Source organism: Piliocolobus tephrosceles, chromosome 11 (assembly GCF_002776525.5).
Source record: "Piliocolobus tephrosceles isolate RC106 chromosome 11, ASM277652v3, whole genome shotgun sequence".
NCBI lineage: Eukaryota > Metazoa > Chordata > Mammalia > Primates > Cercopithecidae > Piliocolobus > Piliocolobus tephrosceles.
In genome coordinates this window covers 127,883,912-127,902,778 of record NC_045444.1, presented here as the reverse complement: position 1 = coordinate 127,902,778, position 18,867 = coordinate 127,883,912, and the positions used below count along the sequence as shown (strand labels likewise).

The window sequence follows — 18,867 nt, the reverse complement described above, 5'->3', positions numbered from 1 at the left end:
CACCCCAATACCCACACCCCAACACACACACCCTCTTCACCCACTCCCCAACACACATATCCCAACACCCACACCCCCTTCACCCACACCTCAACACACCCCAACACCCACATGCCCTTCACCCACACCCCAACACCCACACCCCAACACACACACCCACTTCATCCATACCCCCTTCACCCACACCCCCTTCACCCACACCCCAACACATACACCCCAACACCCACACCCCCTTCACCAACATCCCAAAACTCACATCCCTTCACCCAATCCTTTCACCCACAACCCAACACACACCCTCCCCCTGCCATCTCCCTGACACCCCATCCAGGATCACAGGAACTTTTCCAGAAGGAAATGTCTTTCTCTGGCTTGTTTTTCTGAGGTCACTGCCCTTGAGTGAAGTATCCGTACTTGTGCCCTTCCTCCTCCTAGCAGACATGCTCAGGAAGGCAGATACGAAGCCAGCACGCCCTTCTCTCCCAGGGCCAAGCCCAGGGGTCTATGGGTGCTGAGTGGGTGACCCTGAGCTGACCCAGGGTGTAGCCACTGCTCAGGGACAGCTGGATGGGGAGCGGAGCTCCTCATTTGCTGCAAGACACTGGCCGGCACACAGCAGGTGCTTCCAGAGGCTCCAGGCAGCCCTTGGTGCTCAAGCCCCAAGCAAGAGAGCCGTGGTGCCCCTTCCTCAGCCTGAGGCGGCCCCCAGAGCCTGAGGGTGCCCCTCCACACTCACCAGCTACCCAACTACAGACATGGACCCAGCACAGAGCCCAGCACCAGGCAGGCACTCGGCAGATGGAGGAGGAGGAGAGGCCTCCCGCCGCCAAGTGCCTGCCCCACAGGCCCTGCCTCGACCGACCCTGCCCTGTGCTTCCTGGACGTGTGCCTGCATGTGCCTCCGCGTGCCTCTGCATGTGCCTGCATGTGCCATGTACCCTGGTGTCCTCTGGCCATTGCCCAGGTGCAGGTCCCAAGAGTGGGCTCAGGCCCTGGGACTGTGTCTGCGCTGCCTCCTCCGGCCCCCAAGGGGGAGGCTGGTGTCCCAGGCAGGCACTGGGTTCTCTCAAGGGCCGGCGGAGCCTCCATTTGCACAACACCCTCCATCCACTCACATAGCCCAGTTCTCCCCAGGCCACGAGGCCAACCACCACTTTTAAGGTCACTCTTAGGGTTCCCGTTAGAGAGTAGCCTAACTTTCCTCCCTGCATGAAGCCCAGAAAGCTGAGAGGGTCCCGTAGGTGAGCCCATGGGCCAGGCCCACCCTGGGAAGCTGCCGTGAGAGAGGAGCTGGCTCATGTGGGAGACTGGCCATCCACAGCCCCTGGCTCGGGACACCAGGGACAGAGGCCGCTGCTTCCATCACCACGGGCTCGGCTGTCCTGGCAGCCTCTCTGGGATGGGCGGCTGGCCGTGAGGGCCGAGGACTCCAGGCCCGGAGGCACCAAGTCTGTGGGACAGCAGCAGCTGCTGACACCCTGCCCAGCTGACCCCTCAAGCACGGAGCTGTCCTGGGCCCCGCCAGTCAGCAGCCATGGCCTGACAAGGGTGAATGTAGCTGTCGCTCGGGACCATCACCGTGGGGCCCAGCCATCCGGGCTACACCGCCTGCCACTCAGCAGCGCCATGGTCACCTGGGTCCTGGGCATCTGGGACAAGTGTCCTCGTGGACACAGCTCACCCTTGGCTGGAGCCGGGCACCCACCCCACTCTCCAACATCTAAAGCCAAAAACACCTGAGGCTGAAGGAAGCGGCAGCCGCGGGCAGGTGGGGATCTGCCCAGGTCTCGGGGAGCCTGGACCACTTTGACCAGGCCATTCCTGCTGCCAGGTCCCCCCCATTGCGTGGGGCTGAGATCACAACATATCACCGTCCACTGTGGCCGGGCTAGGCAGGTGAGGCGGGCCGGCAAGCGAGAAGGAAGTGGACACCCACAGGCAACCGGGCAGGGTAAAGGGAGGCAGGCAGGCCTCAGGCAGCCACAGAGGCCGCCCCGTCCTGTGAGGGCACCTGCCACTTGGTGAGCAGAGCAGAGACAGAGGCTGCAAGAGCTGGAGCTCAGGTGCAGTCTCTCTGGGGCTTGGAAGCTTCCAGAAGTGGGGGCCCAGGCTGCTTCCTGGGGCAGGCATTTTTCCTATCCTGTGAGGAGGGTCCTGAGTGAGACCCCCCACTGGGCAGCAGCCTGAGCCAAGGCCAACCAGGGCCCTGGGAGACCCAGCAAGGTCACAGCTGCCGGCTGGGCAGGGACACGGTGACACCCCCCCAGCGGCGAGTGTCATACTCCGGCTCTCACAGGTGTCCAGGTGCTGAGAGACACGGGCTTGGCAGTCACTCAGTCCCAAGAGCTTGACTCACAATGACGAAATTGTCACCCTGCCCCAGGCTCCGCATGGGATGGGCTGAGCAGCTGGAGGTGAGGAACAAGATGCTGCAGGGCCCAGAGAGGTGCCCAGACAGGGTCTCGGAGGTCGCTGAGCCCCTCCACACCAAGGACAAGATGGCGGCCTGAGGGCCTGCGAGCTCCAGGCTCTGCGTGAGCTTCCGGAGGGTCATGAAGAAAGAACACCACACGTGGGGTCCAAGCACCCACGCCAGAGTTCACAGGATCTTCATCGTGGAAATGGCCCGCACTACACTGACCCCATAATAACCCCACCTCAGGGTCCACACTGCAGCAGAGTCCCAGGTTCTCTAGCATATAACCGGTGCCCAATAAAACCTAAGTCAATTGGATTGAATGTTTCCTGCTAAATTTTCTTCCTATCTTTAAGATGTATATGTAGTAAACACTTGCCATGATGTTACAAACTTGCAACAAGCCATGTAAAGAAACCACTGCATCTCAGGGAACTCTTCCACTGCCTGACCACCTCCGATTTGCAGATTTAAATGCAATTTTATTTCACCTTTGACCAAAATATGTACATAAGCTTCAACTTCAGGACATGCCTTATACTGCATAAAGCTTTATCCTTTTCCAAAATTCCTTTATTTCATATTTAGTACCTGAGACATCTCAGAAAATTAAACATCCTCATTTTTACAGTTGAAAAAGTTCAGGTTTAGAACGGGCAGCATCTCCCAAGGCCACGGGGGCTGTTGGAGCCGGGATTCACCTCCTAGTGCTCGGCACGGGCCCTGGGAGCCCCACCGCAGGCTGCAACCACGCTGCACAGCTCGGAGGGAGGGAGAGGGGCCGCCACACTGCCCAGAGGCCAGACGATCAAGAACCTGGGGTGGTCTCCTGGACACAGGAGGGTGCTGGCTGCAGCCGAGGCCAGTTCTGACTCCTGTACCCGCACCCTGCACCTTGGGTGCACTATTTTACAGCTGCAGGGATCAGCCCTCAGAAAACAGAAGTGCTGGGGCCTCGGCTGGCTGGGGCTGCCGTGGAATCTCACGGTCGAAGATGTTTATGGGGTTCGGGTTCTGTTTTGTTTGGACCCTCTGGTCATGTTGTCAAAGACAAGGAAATTAGCCCCAGCTTTACCGGTCACGGGTAACCCAACGAAGCACTAACCAGAGGATAGCGTAGCCAGGTCCCTGCTGTACCACGTGCAGGTTCTGCGCAGGCCCACGCCATCTCGAGTGTGCATTTCTGGGGCTGACCATGAACTACTGGACAGACAGCACGTGCGGAAAGAAGGATCGGAACCTGACACAAAGCCTGGGGGCCTGGCCTGCCAGTCAGTGGGCAGAAACGCAGCCAGGGCCCACGTGACACCGGCCATGGAGATGTCCAGGGCTGGGGTCACAGGTCAGCACTGGGCCCCACCCTCACCGCTGGTGACTCGGGGATTCACAGGGAGGGAGGGAGGCGACTGACAGCCCTGAAGATGGTTCATGAACAAAAACCACTCGCTAATCTTTGCAAAGCCCCAGGCTGCGGAGGAGTGATTTTATCTGATGATATCCTTAGAACACTACTACTGTCAACACCGTAATAAACTGAGGTGTCACTGGACCTTTGGAGGATGGAAGGGCGTATTCGTGCTGTAATCTTCATCACAGTTTGGCCCGGCAGAACCTTCCAGAGCAACCACCCCCTCCTGCTTGCCTCATGACCCCATTACTCTCCAACGATGCAGTCACCTTCCCATTGACAGTAGAGGCCCCAGCCACAGGGTCAGCGGGCAGTCTGCCAGCCACATCTTCACTCTCTCTGTCGTTAATCCTCAGGCAAAGCTGGGCCCTGCTCCCAAAGCTGGAAGGCGCCCAGTGCAGGAGAGAGACAGGGAGAGAAGGAGACCAGGGAGGGTGGGAGAGGGGCAAGGGGAAGAGGGATGGCTGGGCCAGCTTTCCGGGAGAGGAGAGGGACACCAGCCCCCGGGGCCCTGAGCCTGGAATCCCTCCTCACACCTTGCCCCTTTGCAATTCACCTGGTGCACAGAGGGCATTTCTGAAATCTTAGCTCCAGGAGCTGAATTTCCGCGGAATACGCCTTCTTTTTATGAGGCACAGACCAGAGGGGATCTTGGCTGAATACCCAGTAATTACAGGCACTCCTATGACCCACCTGCAAGGCTCGTTCGTCAACTTTCTAAAACAAACACCATGCTCAAGCCTGTTTACTTTTAAAGCACCCAACAGTGCTCGCTTGCTAGTTTGTTTTTGTCCTGCTAAATCTCTGAAAGGCTTTCCATAACTCCTGTCAAATGTTGCCAAATTCAATGCAGTTGGCATTTAAATATAACTTTGGAATCGTGCACTGTTCCTTTTTCGTAACTGCGACTGGGTTGGGAAGGCAGGAGGGCGCGGCGCACTCCCGCCCGAGCTGCTTGGGGCTCCAAGGCTGGGCTACGGCCACGTGCTTTGCTGCTGGTGCCTCAGGTTCCTGTCTAGAATCGGGCCCCGGGATTCCTCACCCAGACAAGCTCTGAGACTCAGAATATTCCCAGTTTTAGAAAAGTGCTGCAGTGCAGATCCCAGAAGTCTCCTAACACCTGTCACCAAGCATTTTAATGTTTCTGTGGTACGACTCAGACACGCTCACACTCAGGCATGCGAAGACCTGGGCAGACTCAGTCAAACTCAGACCAGGTCCTGCTGCCCAGCAGCCCCTAGAGAGCTTCCCGTGCTCCAGAACTGCCGGACTTGGGAGGGCGAGGGACTGAGGAGCTGCCGGTGTGCGCGTGAAGCTGCCTGGCTCTGCCCATGCCTGCCACGGTGCTTGGCGTTCATGAGGTGAGGCCCAGGCAGTGGGCAATGGAGCTTCCTGGCCTGGCCTGGGCACCCCAGCTCCTCCCTGCGGAGGCCGGTCTGATGCCGGGGTCTGGACTCCAATCACAGAGGTGCCATCGGGAAGGCAGAAACCAAGGCCACAGAACCAGTTAAACCAGGAGGACATCCATGGATGTATTTGCCACATGCTGTTTCTTTTTTCTCTAGTGCACATCTTTTTTAAATAAGAGCATTTCCCTACAGAGCCAAAATCGAATTACCATACTTAACAAAACATCTATCCTTCAATATCAGCCAATATCTAGTACATTTTCCAATTTCTCCAGTTGTCCACAATTTCCTCTGAGGGCAGGTTTGTCTAAAGAAGATCAGACGTGGAACCAGTTCTGCCACCTGTCTCACCGCCGGGAAGGCAGGGTGTCCAGGAAAGGTCCCTACCGGGCCTGGCATTGCTGTCCTGCGGGTTTCTTTCCCATCCCCCCTCATTCCTTAGAAATGGAAATCAGCTCCACAGGTTGCTGGATTCGTGGTGAACATTTCGGCTGCTGTGACGTATCCAGGGGATGGGAAGCTCCTGCACTTCCCACCAGGAGATACGCTCCCTGGGTGACCCTCGCTGGGAGGCTGAAGCTGATGCCCACACAAGGGGAGGCTCACAGCCTTCCCTGCCGCTGATACCAGATGAGGGTCCTGTCGCCAGCGGCCGCTCACCTCACGGTCTCAACACTCACGGGCTAACCTTGCCCTAGTCCATGATTTCAGTGGTGTTTGGAAAAGATGATTTTTCTAACTCAGTCACTCATTCACATTTATGGGCCAACATTTCTTTGTGTTTTTTTTTTTGAGATAGAGTCTTATTCCGTCTCCCAGGCTGGAGTGCGACGGTGCAATCTCGGCTCACTGCAACCTCTGCCTCCTGGGTTCGAGCAATTCTCCTGCCTCAGCCTCCGAAGTAGCTGGGATTACAGGCATGTGCTACCACACCCAGCTAATGTTTATATTTTTAGTAGAGATGGGGTTTCGCCATGCCCCTGCCTCAGCCTCCCAAGTAGCTAGGATTACAGGCATGTGCCACCAAACCTGTCTAATGTTTGCATTTTTAGTAGAGATGGGGTTTCTCCATGTTGCCCAGGCTGGTCTCGAACCCCTGACCTCAGGTGATCCACCCGCCTCAGCCTCCCTAACACTGTAATCCAAAGTGCTAGGACTACAGGCGTGAGACACCATGCCCGACCCAACATTCCTTTTTAAAGGAGGTCTTTCCTCATACTTAGAGCCATTTGGTTATACTGGCCTCCTCTTTCTAGCGCAAACAAGATAATGCTCGATTTTTCCCTTTGGCCGCCAATATTCAAAATAAAGAGTTGGTTTAAGATCTGCCTGAGGTGAGTTTTTCAGGCGTTCTCTTTCCTTAGAGTGTCATTGTGGATTCATGGATGTAAATGGATTAGATGTATCCCAGTTAGCTATGGACCTCATTCTTTTTGACGCTCAGGTTGTCCCAGATTTCACCAACGCCACCTCTTTCAAACGGGCTCTTTGTCTTCTCGACAGGCCCCATTCGTCCCGGAGAGGCCCCTCACTTTCAGGCACAGTGAACCGTTCTGAGACCCTGTGCATGCTGGCTGTCCCCAGCCAGAAATCTGCCATCTCTCTCTTAGAAACCAGGGTTTGTCTTGGTTGTCACAATGTAACATTAAAATCGCCTCTTCTTGAAATACTGGAAATAAGGGGGAAGCTGCAAATAACCCTATCCCTGTTAAAGAAATTAAATTCATACATAAAAACCTTCCCACAAAGAAAACCCCAAGCCTACAGTAGCAGGAAAAAAAGATGCAGTAGGTACTTACGATAAAATTCTTAGCAAACCAGAAATAATGGGGATTCTCCACAACCTGATTAAATACATTTATAGAAAACTAGCAACACCATACTTAGGGTCACTTTGACACTTCTGTTCCATACAGTACTGGGGATCCCAGTCAATGCAATAAGGCAAGAAAAGGAAACAGAAGCATAAAAATCAGAAAGCAAGATGGGGGGAGGGAGGGGAAAAGAGAGGGAGAAAGCCATTATTTGCAAGCATGATTATGCATTGAGGAAACCCTGTGTAATCTACCAAACAAACGCCTGAAAATGATTCAGTGAATCTAGTCAGGTTTCAGGATATCTGATCAACACACAAAATTCAATTATCTTCCTATATTTCTATGAACAATTTGAAAATGAAATTGTTAAACAATTCCATATGCAATGGCATAAAAAGGCACCAGACCTGAAGAACAGAAGTAACAGAGCCCCAGCTAGACAGCAGCTGATGTCCACCAAGAGGCTGCATGCAGCCATCCCTGGGCAGCTGCCCCGGGTGCCCACCCCCCACTCATCAGATTTCCATCAGACCCTGAAAATCCAGGGTCTGAGCCAGGGGAGCAGACCCAGCTCATGACAATGAATGTATGAGGCCAAACTGAAGGCACCTGCTGCTTCTTGCCTCCCAGCCTGACAGACACTTAACACGCGGCGGGTCAGTGAGAGGGAGCATGGGAGGGAGCAGGTGGGGGCCCAGTGAGAGGCAGGATGGGAGGAAGGAGGTGCAGGGGGCGGGCAGTAGGAGGGAGGATGGGAGGAAGCAGGGGGTGGAATGGGACGAAGAAGGCGGGGGTGCGGGACGGTGAGAGAGCGGGAGGGAGGAAGCCGACCCCACCCTCCAGCCTGGCCTGAGCTGTGGCTGCCTCTGAGAGGGCAGAAGGGCCGGCCTGCAGGCGATGCGCCCCCTGACACCCACGGAGTGAGGCCGAGGGCACCCCCACCTGAATCCCCTGCATGAAGTTTAATGAGTTTACAGGAGCATCGCAGCGGGAGGAATGGTGGCACCAAAAGACATGTCCCCCTAGAACCTGCGAGTGGGACCTCATGGAGAATGGGTCTTTACTGATGTAATTAAGTTTAGGTTCTCCAGATAGAATCATGGTGATTAGGGCGGTCTCTGCATCCAATGACAGGTGCCCTTATAAAGGAGAGAACGCAGGGAGATGGATGCCACGTGAAGGACGGAGCTGGAGTGATGCATCCACAAGCAGAGGAGCACGAAGGTGCAGCGATCCCCAGCACAGCGGAGAGAGGCAGGAACGGCCTCCCCTCAGTCTCCGTCCTCCCTCAGAACCACCCCTCACTTCTCCCTCAGAGGCCCCCCTGCCTCCCTCTCAGAGTCCCTGCCCTCCCTCAGAACCCCCCCCCGCCTCCCCCTCAGAACCCCTGCATCCCCCTCAGAGCCTCCGGAGGGAACAGACCCCACCACCTCTTTGTTTCAGACTTCTGGTCTCCAGAACAGTGAGACAGTCTATATCTGCTGTTTTGAGCCACCTGGTTTGTGGGACCTTGTGAACCTTCTTACTACAACCCTAAAAAGCAAATACCAGCATGCACTATTTTATATTTTAAAACCAGGATTATAAAAGAACCATGGAAACGCAGGGAAAGGCACAACTATCCGGTTTTCTCTGGCAGTCGTTACAACAGGAGTGGTTTACTGAGGGGCATTGAGGCACTTTCCTTGGAGGGCGCAGGTGGTGGGGTGGGTGGGGGTGAGGGGCTAATGGCAGAGAGAGAGAAAGAGAGAGAAAGAGAGAGAGAGAGAAAAGTGGGCCCTGCCTTCGTCCTCCACTTCAGGGGCTCACCTTGGCCACACAGCTAGTTCTGGCCAAGAAATGTGGGCAGGGGTGACGTGGTCCACTCCTGGCCCTGGCTCAAAGACCCTCACAACAGCCTCCTCACTTTCCTCCCCAGCTGTGTACTGAACGGAGAGGACGCCAACCCGGAGGAGGGCAGCGCCACAGGTGGAAGGGTCTGCTGGATCCCTGAGTGACAGTGTGGAGCCGAGCTCCCTGAGGACTTGCATCACGGCACAGCAGTGCTGAGATATAAGGTGTGCCTCACGGATGCACCCGCTGTGTGCATGGGTCTGGACAGCATCCTACAGAGATCACGAAGCCTCAAAAATGTCCTCACTGGGGCCACAGAGATCAACACTGGGCCTCAGGAAGAGTGGTGGTGCAGGTGTGGGGGACGCATTGCTGTGGGCACAGATCTGCCGCACCGGGAAAGATGGGGAGGCCACTGAAGCAGCCCAGACAGGTCTGGATCCCGAGAAGCACCCTCCTGGCAGGGGCTGTGGAGACCAGAGGAGGCTCCCTGATGCCTCCTCTTTGAAAGACGCTCTGCACCCGTGTATTTGTGCTCAGTAAGACCCATTTGTTGCACACAAGCTGGCACAGCTCATAATTCAGGGGCAATAGAATTGGAAGGACATTTCAGAAAATCTGCAAACAAAAGCAATTATTCTTTTGTGCAGAAGAAAGAAAACACAACCAGCCATTTTTCCTCATTCTCTGCAGTGTCCGTGAGTGTGGCAGCCAAGCTTAAAATGTACTTGCCTCTCGGATTCAGCCCAACTCCCTCCATCAACACAACCACCACAAAACTTGGTATTTTCCCCTACGAACTTTGTCCAATTTTCCTTTATCCATCTGAAAAACAAGACTCCAGGCCACGTTCACTATGAGATTACTTAATGACTCTCTGTTGGCCCTGAGGTCTGCCACCTGCCCCAACCTCACTCCTCAAGGAGGAGGCCTGATAAACTCATTCATAGCGAGGCAGAGGACGCGGTGATGCAGAAGAACATAAAAGCTGACGCTGGGGCTTTGCCAGGTCCCTGGAGACTGAGGCTAAGGGTCGAATGTGCAGTGAAGGGCTCTGGGGTTCCAAAAGCTGCGGGGGACTTCTGTGGCACAGCCCCTGTGGAGACTCCGGAACCTTCCTGGAGGCAGATCCAGTGCAAAGCACTGCCTTAATCCTCCAAGATCTTTCTCAGGCCTACTCCAGCCTACCCCTACTAAGTCAGCAGGGGACCTGACTTCTAGTTCACGGGGTTGTCCTGAGTGTTACAGAGAACGCGCGTGTGAAAGAGGGGTGGAGTGCACGCGTGCAACCAGAATGCCCTGCACCCTGCAGCAGCCAGGTCTGTGCGGAGAAGCCTGGAGGACAATGTGGCTGGCATGGGCTGCTCCCGAGCTGATGGACAGATGGACTGGAGCCAGGACCCTCACAGAATATCTAGGGGGCGGTGGCTGCATGGACAGCAGCTCTTCCAATACGACTCGAAGGCTTCATTTCTGCCTCACGTGCGGTTTTGTTGCATCTCTCTGAAGGTCCTCTCATTAAAGACCAGCACCTGCATAATCCGTCCACAGCCTGCAGCCCTGCACAGAGGCTCAGACTCCCACCTGCTGCTGTGAGCAATTAAACCACTCAAACCTCATTTACAGGATTATCCAGCTGAACACCCAGGCTGTGCTGCTTAAGGGCTGCAGCCTTGAAAGACTTGCTCAAAATGACAGCCTCAGAAAGCCCGCATTGCTGGGAAAGGCACGTGCTGAGTGGTGCAGTCCACCCTGGGGCCCCCAGAGGAGTCTGCATTTCTCTCCCCATGAGCTCTTTAATGGTGCACGTACAGCAACGCCTCACCCACCCAGCACGGAGGGGCTGACTGATTGGATGTCTCTGCAGCACATGCTGCCGGCGCCATGGCTCACAGCAAGTCAACGTTTACACTCGCAGCCTGTGTCTCTGCTGTCGGAGCTCTGGTGAGCTGCCGGCGTCACTGCCACAACACGTGGGGCCTGGTGTCCACCTGCCGCCTCCCCACCTGGGGCGCCTCTGGGCTGCTAGGCTGGTAAGAGGTCACCCCTGCCATGACAGGGTAGCCAGTGCTGGACCTGCGCTCCTCTAGCAAATGGCTGTGAAACTGGACAAATACAGAGCCCCTGTGATGGAGCTGACTGTGAACCATGCTTCCCACCCTCCCCTCCCCATCTGCCGTCACAGGAGGCGGAGCTCAGGGGGAACAAGAGCCGCAGTGAGAGGAGGGGCCACGCCAGGGCTGGGGCAACAGAGAAGGAGCTGTGTGGGGGCCGGACAGGGGAGACCGGGAGGAAAACAACAATGGCTCACAGCGGCCTCAACCTCCTGGGCTCCAGGGATCCCTCTGCCTTGGCCTCCAAAGAAGCTGAAACTACAGGTGCGTACCACCACGCCCAAACTAGTATCCTTTGAATAGATGAGGTCTCACTGTGTTTCTGAAACCAGTCTTGAACTCCTGAGTTCAAGCAATCCTCCTGCCTCTGCCTCCTAAAATTTGGGCATCACAAACATAAGCCACCACACCCAAAATACAGTTAATTTCTTAAAAAGGGAACTTTAATTTCTTTAAAAGATTGTCCAAAGAAAAAGCAGCATTGTGTTATGGAGTTTGTGATGTAGGAAGAAGTTAAACATGACAACTGTAACAGGAAGAACAGTGTTAGAGGAATTACACTGTTACAAGTTTCCAACAGTTTGTGTGAAGTGAATAGGCTGATAAATTAAGGATGCATTTTGTTGTCTTTAGAATAACTACTAAAAATGGTAATACCAAGAGACACAGCTAAAAGGCCAACAGAGGTGTCAAACGAAGTGCTAAAAAATTTCAATTAACCCAAAAAAGGCAGGAATGGAGGAACAAAGGAACAAAAATATGACAAATAGAAAACAAATGACACTTAGAAAACAAGTAGCAAGATGGGGGATGTACAGCAACCTCATCAATCGTTGCAGGAATGGCAAATGGAGAAACTCCACGTTTAAAGCAGAGATTGTCACCAAGACCCAACTCCATCTACGGACACCCACTTAAGATACAAAGACAGGTTTGGTGTCTAAAGGATAGAAAAAGATCCACAGTGGGCCAGGCGTGGTCCCAGCATTGTGGGAGGCGGAGGCGTAAGAATCACTTGAGTCTAAGAGTTTGACCTGTAATCGCAGCACTTTGGGAGGCTGAGGCAGACAGATCACCTGAGGTCAGGAGTTCGAGACCAGCCTGGCCAACATGGTAAAACCCTGTCTCTACTAAAAATACAAAAAATTAGCCGGGCATGGTGGTACGTGCCTGTAATCCCAGCTACTGGGGAGGCTGAGGCAGGAGAATTGCTTGAACCCAGGAGGTGGAGGTTGCAGTGAGCCGAGATCATGCCACTGCACTCCAGCCTGGGCAACCAGAGTGAAACTCCTTCTCAAAAAAAAAAAAAAAAAAAGAGTTTGAAACTAGCCTGGGCAATCAGCCTACAAAAAATGCAAAAAAAAAAAAAAATTAGCCTGGCATGGTGGTATGCACCTGTGGTTTCAGCTACTCTGGAGGCTGAGGTGGGAGGATCACTTGAGCCCAGGAGGTCGAGACTGTGGTGAGCCGAGATGGCAACACTGCACTCCAGCCTGGGCAACAGAGTGAGACCCTGTCTCAAAAAAAAAAAAAAAAAAAGGAAAAATGTGGCCGGGCACGGTGGCTCATGCCTGTAATCCCAGTACTTTGGGAGGCCAAGGTGGGCAGATCACAAGGTCAGGAGATCAAGACCATCCTGACTAACACGGTGAAACCCTGTCTCTACTAAGAAAATACGAAAAAAAAAAATTAGCCGGGCGTGGTGGTGGGCGCCTGCAGTCCCAACCACTCGGGAGGCTGAGGCAGGAGAATGACGTGAACCCAGGAGGCAGAGCTTGCAGTGAGCCGAGATCGCACCACTGCACTCCAGCCTGGGCAACAGAGCAAGACTCCGTCTGAAAAAGGAAAAAAGAATAGAAAAAGGAAAAGATACAGAGCGCCAATTCTGTGCATAAGAAAGCAGCCCTGGGACATGCACATCAGACCAGGGAGCACCCTGAAGATAAAGAGGGACGTTCCATGATGACACCATGGTCAGCCTCTGTAAGGATCACAGAAAAATCCTAAATGCCTAAAAAGATAGTAAGTTTCAAAATACACGAAGTGAAAAGGACAGAACTGAAAGAATAGAGAAATTCACTGTCCTAGTTGGAGATGTAACGGCTCTCTCGGGACTGCAAGCACAGCAGACAGGACAGGAAGGATTTGCCGGTTTTAAGAGCACTGCCAACCAGCTGCACCTCATTAACTCTTGGAGAGGGTCCCACCCCACAGCTGCAGAACACACGTAATTTTCGAGTGTGCATGGAGCATTTACGAAGACAGGGCTTATGTTAAACAGTAAGAATAAGTCTCCGTAATTTTAAAAAGTGAGATCCTGCAGTTTGTTCCTTGATCAAAATGGAGTTAAATCAGTAATAGCAAGTGTCTTGTTTTTCTAAGACCACCAGAGTGGGCACAAAAGAACCAGCGAGTAGGCAAGGCTAAAAGCAAAACTGCAAATTTATTCTTTGGTCATCTAGCTTCAGCGACCGGAGCTGGGGTGGGGGGGGGGTGGAGTTTCTAATACAGTCCGGACAAGAGTGGGGGCTGAGAAAGCCCACCCCCGGCGCATCTGCTGGGAGCGACTTTTCTAGGAGTGCAAGGGCAATAGGCGGGGCACGGGCATGTCGGGGGAGGGGGGGCTCCGCAGGTGCCACCAGGTAAATCTTGGTCTCCTCGGATTGACATCACCTGGTGCATGCCTGATTAATCTGCACCTTCCCGGGCGTCAGCTGCATTCTCGCACACACGGGAAGAGTTGGTGGTGAAGAAGAACCCGGAAGTGAACCATCCCGCCTCCGTTCGTCCAAACAGTCCAACCTTTTATTGATAATAGTGATAAAGGGGCGCCGTGGTCTGTCTGGCTACTTCCTGCTGTTAAGGGGCGTCGTTAAGGTCGGGGCCCATGGTTGGTATTTGGATGTATGGATGAAGAATAAAATAAGGCACAGTATTAGTATAGGAATGAGGAATGGAAGCATTTGTTGGAATATGGGCAAAACCCAGAAGGATGGTCCTGGCAAGGTTGGGGAGTATGAGATAGTTAAGAAAATTTAGTAAGTTTGAGGCGAGTGGGGGAAAGCCAAACTGATTTCCACTGATTGCTTTCGGTAGGGGCCCTTTTTAGCTGGGAATGAGGAACAACTGCGCAAAGTAGTTGTTGGCCAGGCAGCAATTAAGAAGTGGAGTTTTTCGTGGAGTGGATGGCTTTCCGCTTACTCCTACTACAGGGATATTGGATGGAAGCCTAGGTCCAGAGAAGGATGGCAAAACAGAATAGGTAGCCTCGCTGTTGATTAAAAAATTGTCTTACCCACTACCAGGAGAGTTACCTGCGGCTTGGCGAGGATGATGGGGGTCCCCGAGTCTCGGCACCTTCAGTTGTCATCGTCCAGATGTAGGAGCTGGAAGGAGCTCCCAGGATCCTGGGAAAGGGGGTCACGTGGAGGCGCGGCACCTGTCCTCAGGGTGGGGCAATCAGACTTCCAGTTTCCTCCCTGCTGGCAAGCAGGGCAGGGGGTTGCTGGTGGACGACGGTTAGGACATTCACTGGCCTAATGTCCCGATGCCTTGCACTTATAGCAAGGCTGCGTTGGGACTCGGGGACCTTGCGGACACCTGTTGGCATAGTGTCCTGCCTTGCCGCACTTATAGCAGGCAGGCTCCTTTTGTAGCTTTGGAGTCTGAGGGGTGTGTGCTCTCTGGTCTGGGGTTACAACTGGGCTGTAAAGCCGCTGCTAGGAGCTGTAACTTCTGTTCAAGGCGAGCCTGCCGTCTCCTCTCTGGAGTTATAGACCTTAAGGGCTAATTTAACTAGGTCTTGTATTGGTGTCTGAGGACCATCCTCTACCTTTTGAAGTTTTTTACGAATGTCAGGAGCTGATTGAGAAATGAAATAAGACGCTCAATTTTGGAAAGATCAGCCAATGAAAAAGGGACATGTACTCTGACTACCCCCTCCACCCCAGCCACCTCTTGCAAAGGTTCCAACACTGTAGGAGGATGTGGGCAGAGATAGGGGACTCAAGACAGCCAGTTGGGGGCCCTGAAGGAGGCACGGGACTGAGTGGATTACTAGTAGATAAGGAGGAGGAAGGAGGAGTCTGGGCAGGAAGGGAGGGGGTGGAGAGAAGGAGTATAGGGACAAGAGCCCAAGGCCCAAAAGCCTTGTATGTAAATTTCGGACCACTTGCCTAGCCGCTGGCAGAAATTGCTGAGGTCGATCACGCCACAGTGGAAAGGAAAATTAACCGGTTCCTCCTAATGTCTTGTTCAAGCTGTAAGGTTTTTAAATTGGCTACGAGGCACCCTAAGGGGGTGCTCTTTGGAGGAACAGCCACCCAGGACACGTCTGGACTTCCTCCCACTACCTCTCACCAGAGGTCAGAATCCCGGCCCCGGAGACCCTCGACCCATAAACATCTTGGGCCTACAGCACCACCGAGCACGCCGCAGCCTTGGCCTGGGGCTGCTTCAGAGACACTGCCCAGGGGCCTCTCACTTCCCCGGCCAGGAGCCACCCACACTGCACCCGGGGAGGCCCCATCTGTGTCTGTCCCACCTTTCAGACCGAGCCAGCCAGAGGCGCCCAGAAAGACTATGCCAGGCCTCAGCTGTGTTGAAACTCAGGTTGGGGACAGTGGCAAGACCTGTGCCACCGTCTGCCCTTGCTCCTGGCTGGATTCAGTTACTTGGCTGCGCCCCAGTGAAGGCGCAGAGGGCACCACCACCTGCACAGGAAGAGAAGGAAGCCCACAGCAGAGCCTGCACACGTGTGGCCACGCCCCCGGCCCAGCCCCCTCACACATGACCACACCCCCTGCCAGCCCCCTCACATGCGACCACACCCCCGGTCAGCCCCCTTCCACGCGTGGTCACGCCCTCTCGCACATGACCACGCCCCCTCCCAGCCCCCTCACACCTGGCCACGCCTCTTACGCAGCCCCTTCTCAGCTTCCTCACGCGCGTGGCCTCGCCCCCTGCACGGCTCCCTCACACGTGGCCACGCCCCTGCTCAGCTCCCTCACGCGAGTGGCCACGCCCCTGCTCAGCGCCCTAACGCGAGTGGCCACGCCCCTGCTCAGCGCCCTAACGCGTGCTGCCCCCTGTGCCCACCCAGGGCGGCCTCCTCCGCACCAGGGCTGAGCCAGTGTGGGGTCCAGCTGGGCTCTGGGAGGCCCCAGGGCAGAGCTGTATCCCGCGTCACTGAGGCTGCACCCAGAAAAAGGAAGGGGTGGAGGAAGCCGAAACCCGACGCGCGCTGCCTGGGTGTGGCGAGCCTGCTAGTCTTCCCGCCCGCTCATCTGCTTTCCCTCCGTCTGTAATACGCGTGGCACCCGGAGTGTGTGTCTTTTGTGATGTTCTTTTAGGAGAGACATAACGCAGTCCCCTGTCCGGCCTCCTGCCGGGAATGGTCATGGGGGCGTGGTTAACCCCATGCGTGCCGAGGGCCACCTTGGAGCCCATCACCGACACAGGTCAGGGCAGTGTTAGCCACTGCTGAATGACTCCTGTTGTGTGTAAAATTGTTTTGACTCTTAAAGACTACACACAGCCCATTCTGCCATTATTTAGGGTGAATTATACTGCTGGGTCACAAGGAGAAGACGTGGCTCCTCTTGATGCTGAGGGAGGCCTGGAAGTCATTGCTGGGAGCATGGGAAGAGTGCTCCCCGAGGCAGAGCCTCCCAGGGGACAGAGGCGGCCCAGCGATGACCTGGGAGGTGGTGGGCACAGGTGTGCGGGGTCCCTCGGGGCCCAGCATCGGAGGCCCCTCAGCAGGCCCTAACCTCCCCCATGTGTCCTAAGGCAGTTCCACTTGCATTGGCAATGGTCATTTCACTACTTCTGACCTGGGAGTGAGGTATATGTTTGGGGGTGTCACGAGGCTCCCAAAGGGGTGCTCATAGGGCGCTTTTTCTTATTTTATAAAACTTCCATCTAAATGAGCCACACCCTGAGGGGCAGTCCCCCTGCTCACCCCTGGAGGGACTCTCCCAGAGCTGAGGGTCTTCCCCAGGTGCCTCACCCAGGCTTCTCCAAGTGTGGGGTGGCCTTCAGTCTGCTGAGAAAAGGATGTGGGTTGTCTGGCAGTCACTCTGCACTGGATTCACAGGAACCTCTGCTGCCTCCCTGGTCCCCCTTGATGGGCGCTGGGTCTAGGAACCAGCTCTGGGTTGGAACTGGACTTGAAAATGTCATTTTCTGCCTGCACGCACCAAGGCCACCTGGGGCTGCGGAGCGAGGAAACCCCTGTCGCCCTCCTCAGATGTTGGCCCCAGGGCACCCTCAGTCTCCCTGACTCCAAATCACCTTTTCTTCCCAAATGACCCCAGCAGCGTAGGCCAGCCCCAGCTGGAAAGACTGCTCCCCTCACCCCCCCCCTCTGCTCCCTGCCCTCTCTTCCCCTCCCCTCCCTTCCTTTCTTCTGCAGGTGGAAGTCCTGTGCCAATCCCACATCCACATCCCTCACTGCACTCCTGGATCACACCTAGACAGACACAGAACTAGTCCTGGGAGTGATCACAGGGCCAGGACCCTAGTAATGAGTTATGTAAATGGCTCTGGGTGTCTGGAATTGGTTCTCTGCTCCAACTAGATTTAAAGGCATTCATGCTCTGTTCCCAGGGGGTACCAGGGTGCTAGGTGCCCACAGGAGTAGCATACAGGCACTCAGATTGTCACCTGCAGACATCTATAATCAAGTTCCTATAGGATGCCTGGCCCTGGGCATCAAGAGAAAAATTTAGGGGTGTAGCTGAGTGGGCAGATGCTTCTAAGTGTGCTGAAGAACTTGGGGAAAAAGTGAAAGGCCTCCAATTTAGCCTCCAAAGTCTCAGGCAAACAGGGACACTTGCCATAACAGGTGGAGACATTCCCCAAAGGCTGTGAGGCAGGATGGAGGCATCGCCAGGACCCCAGACCTCTGCTGGCTCTCCTGTACAGAGGTGCAAAGTGCCAGGCACCAGAAGAAAAGAGAAGGAGACACCCAAACCTCTGCTCCAGCCAGGACCTCTCACTGAGGCCCAAGTGGCGTAACCCTCCACCTACCAACCATCCTGGGACCCGGATCGCCGTGTGGTCACTCCTCCTGGGGACTTCCCTGGCCTCCTCCTGCTCCCCTTGCCAAAGCTGCAGGTAAAGCAGCCCCAGCCCACCCCATCCAGCCGTTGTCCAAGGCCAAGGCCTGCCTGTCCACCTGAATACCCAGGGTCCAGGGTAACCAACCTGATCCTAACCCAACCCTGCAACAGGTAGTTACATAAATCAGCACAGACTCCAGACACTTAGAGCTGCATTTGCTTTATCCACCTCAGGGTGATGGGAGCTGCTGTTGGAGTTCTTACCGACCCTCCCAGGGAACCCCAAGCCTGTGCTCAGCCTCACACGCTCTGGGCGGACTTGGTTTCAGTGGGAACCACATCTGACCCTGAATGAGCTGACCCCCATCACTAGGAAATGTACCTAAAGTCAGGAAATTATTCAGACTTTGAGTCCCCTCAACTTTGGCTGAACTAATAGCAATTACATTAAAAGTGTGTCTGCCCTTCATCTTCTTTGACTTTGATATTAAATATCTCTACTTTCAATTCAGTTGCCTAAAGTCGTTACTGCTACCTCATATTTAATTAGGCCCAACCTGGCCACTCAAACCATACAGGAGACTCAGGTGAGAGCTCAGATATAGGCTCAGGTTAAGGTTCCCGTGCGGGCTCAGGTGCAGCCTCATGTCAGCCTCAGGTGCGGGCTCAGGTGCAGCCTCAGGTCAGCCTCAGGTGCGGGCTCAGGTGCGGCCTCAGGTGCGGCCTCAGGTGCGGGCTCAGGTGAGCGCTCAGGTGCGGGCTCAGGTGCGGGCTCAGGTGAGGGCTCAGGTGCGGGCTCAGGTGAG

The 18,867-nt window shown here is 54.8% G+C and overlaps 1 protein-coding gene across 2 annotated transcripts in view; it reads left to right on the top strand.

Moving 5' to 3' along the window:
• The window catches only part of LOC116418967 (protein FAM240C), an 8,677-nt gene extending 5,938 nt beyond the window's left edge, over positions 1–2,739 (top strand). Inside the window, exon 3 of one of the 2 annotated variants that reach the window (XR_004229198.1) lies at positions 2,384–2,739. Coding sequence is in view for 1 of the 2 variants with exons in the window: in XM_031936408.1 (XP_031792268.1) it covers positions 2,384–2,510 (127 nt within the window). In the remaining variant the exon portion in view is untranslated. The remainder of the gene's footprint in view (positions 1–2,383) is intronic. The other variant, XM_031936408.1, reaches the window with a different exon arrangement.
• Positions 2,740–18,867: the final 16,128 nt, after the last annotated feature.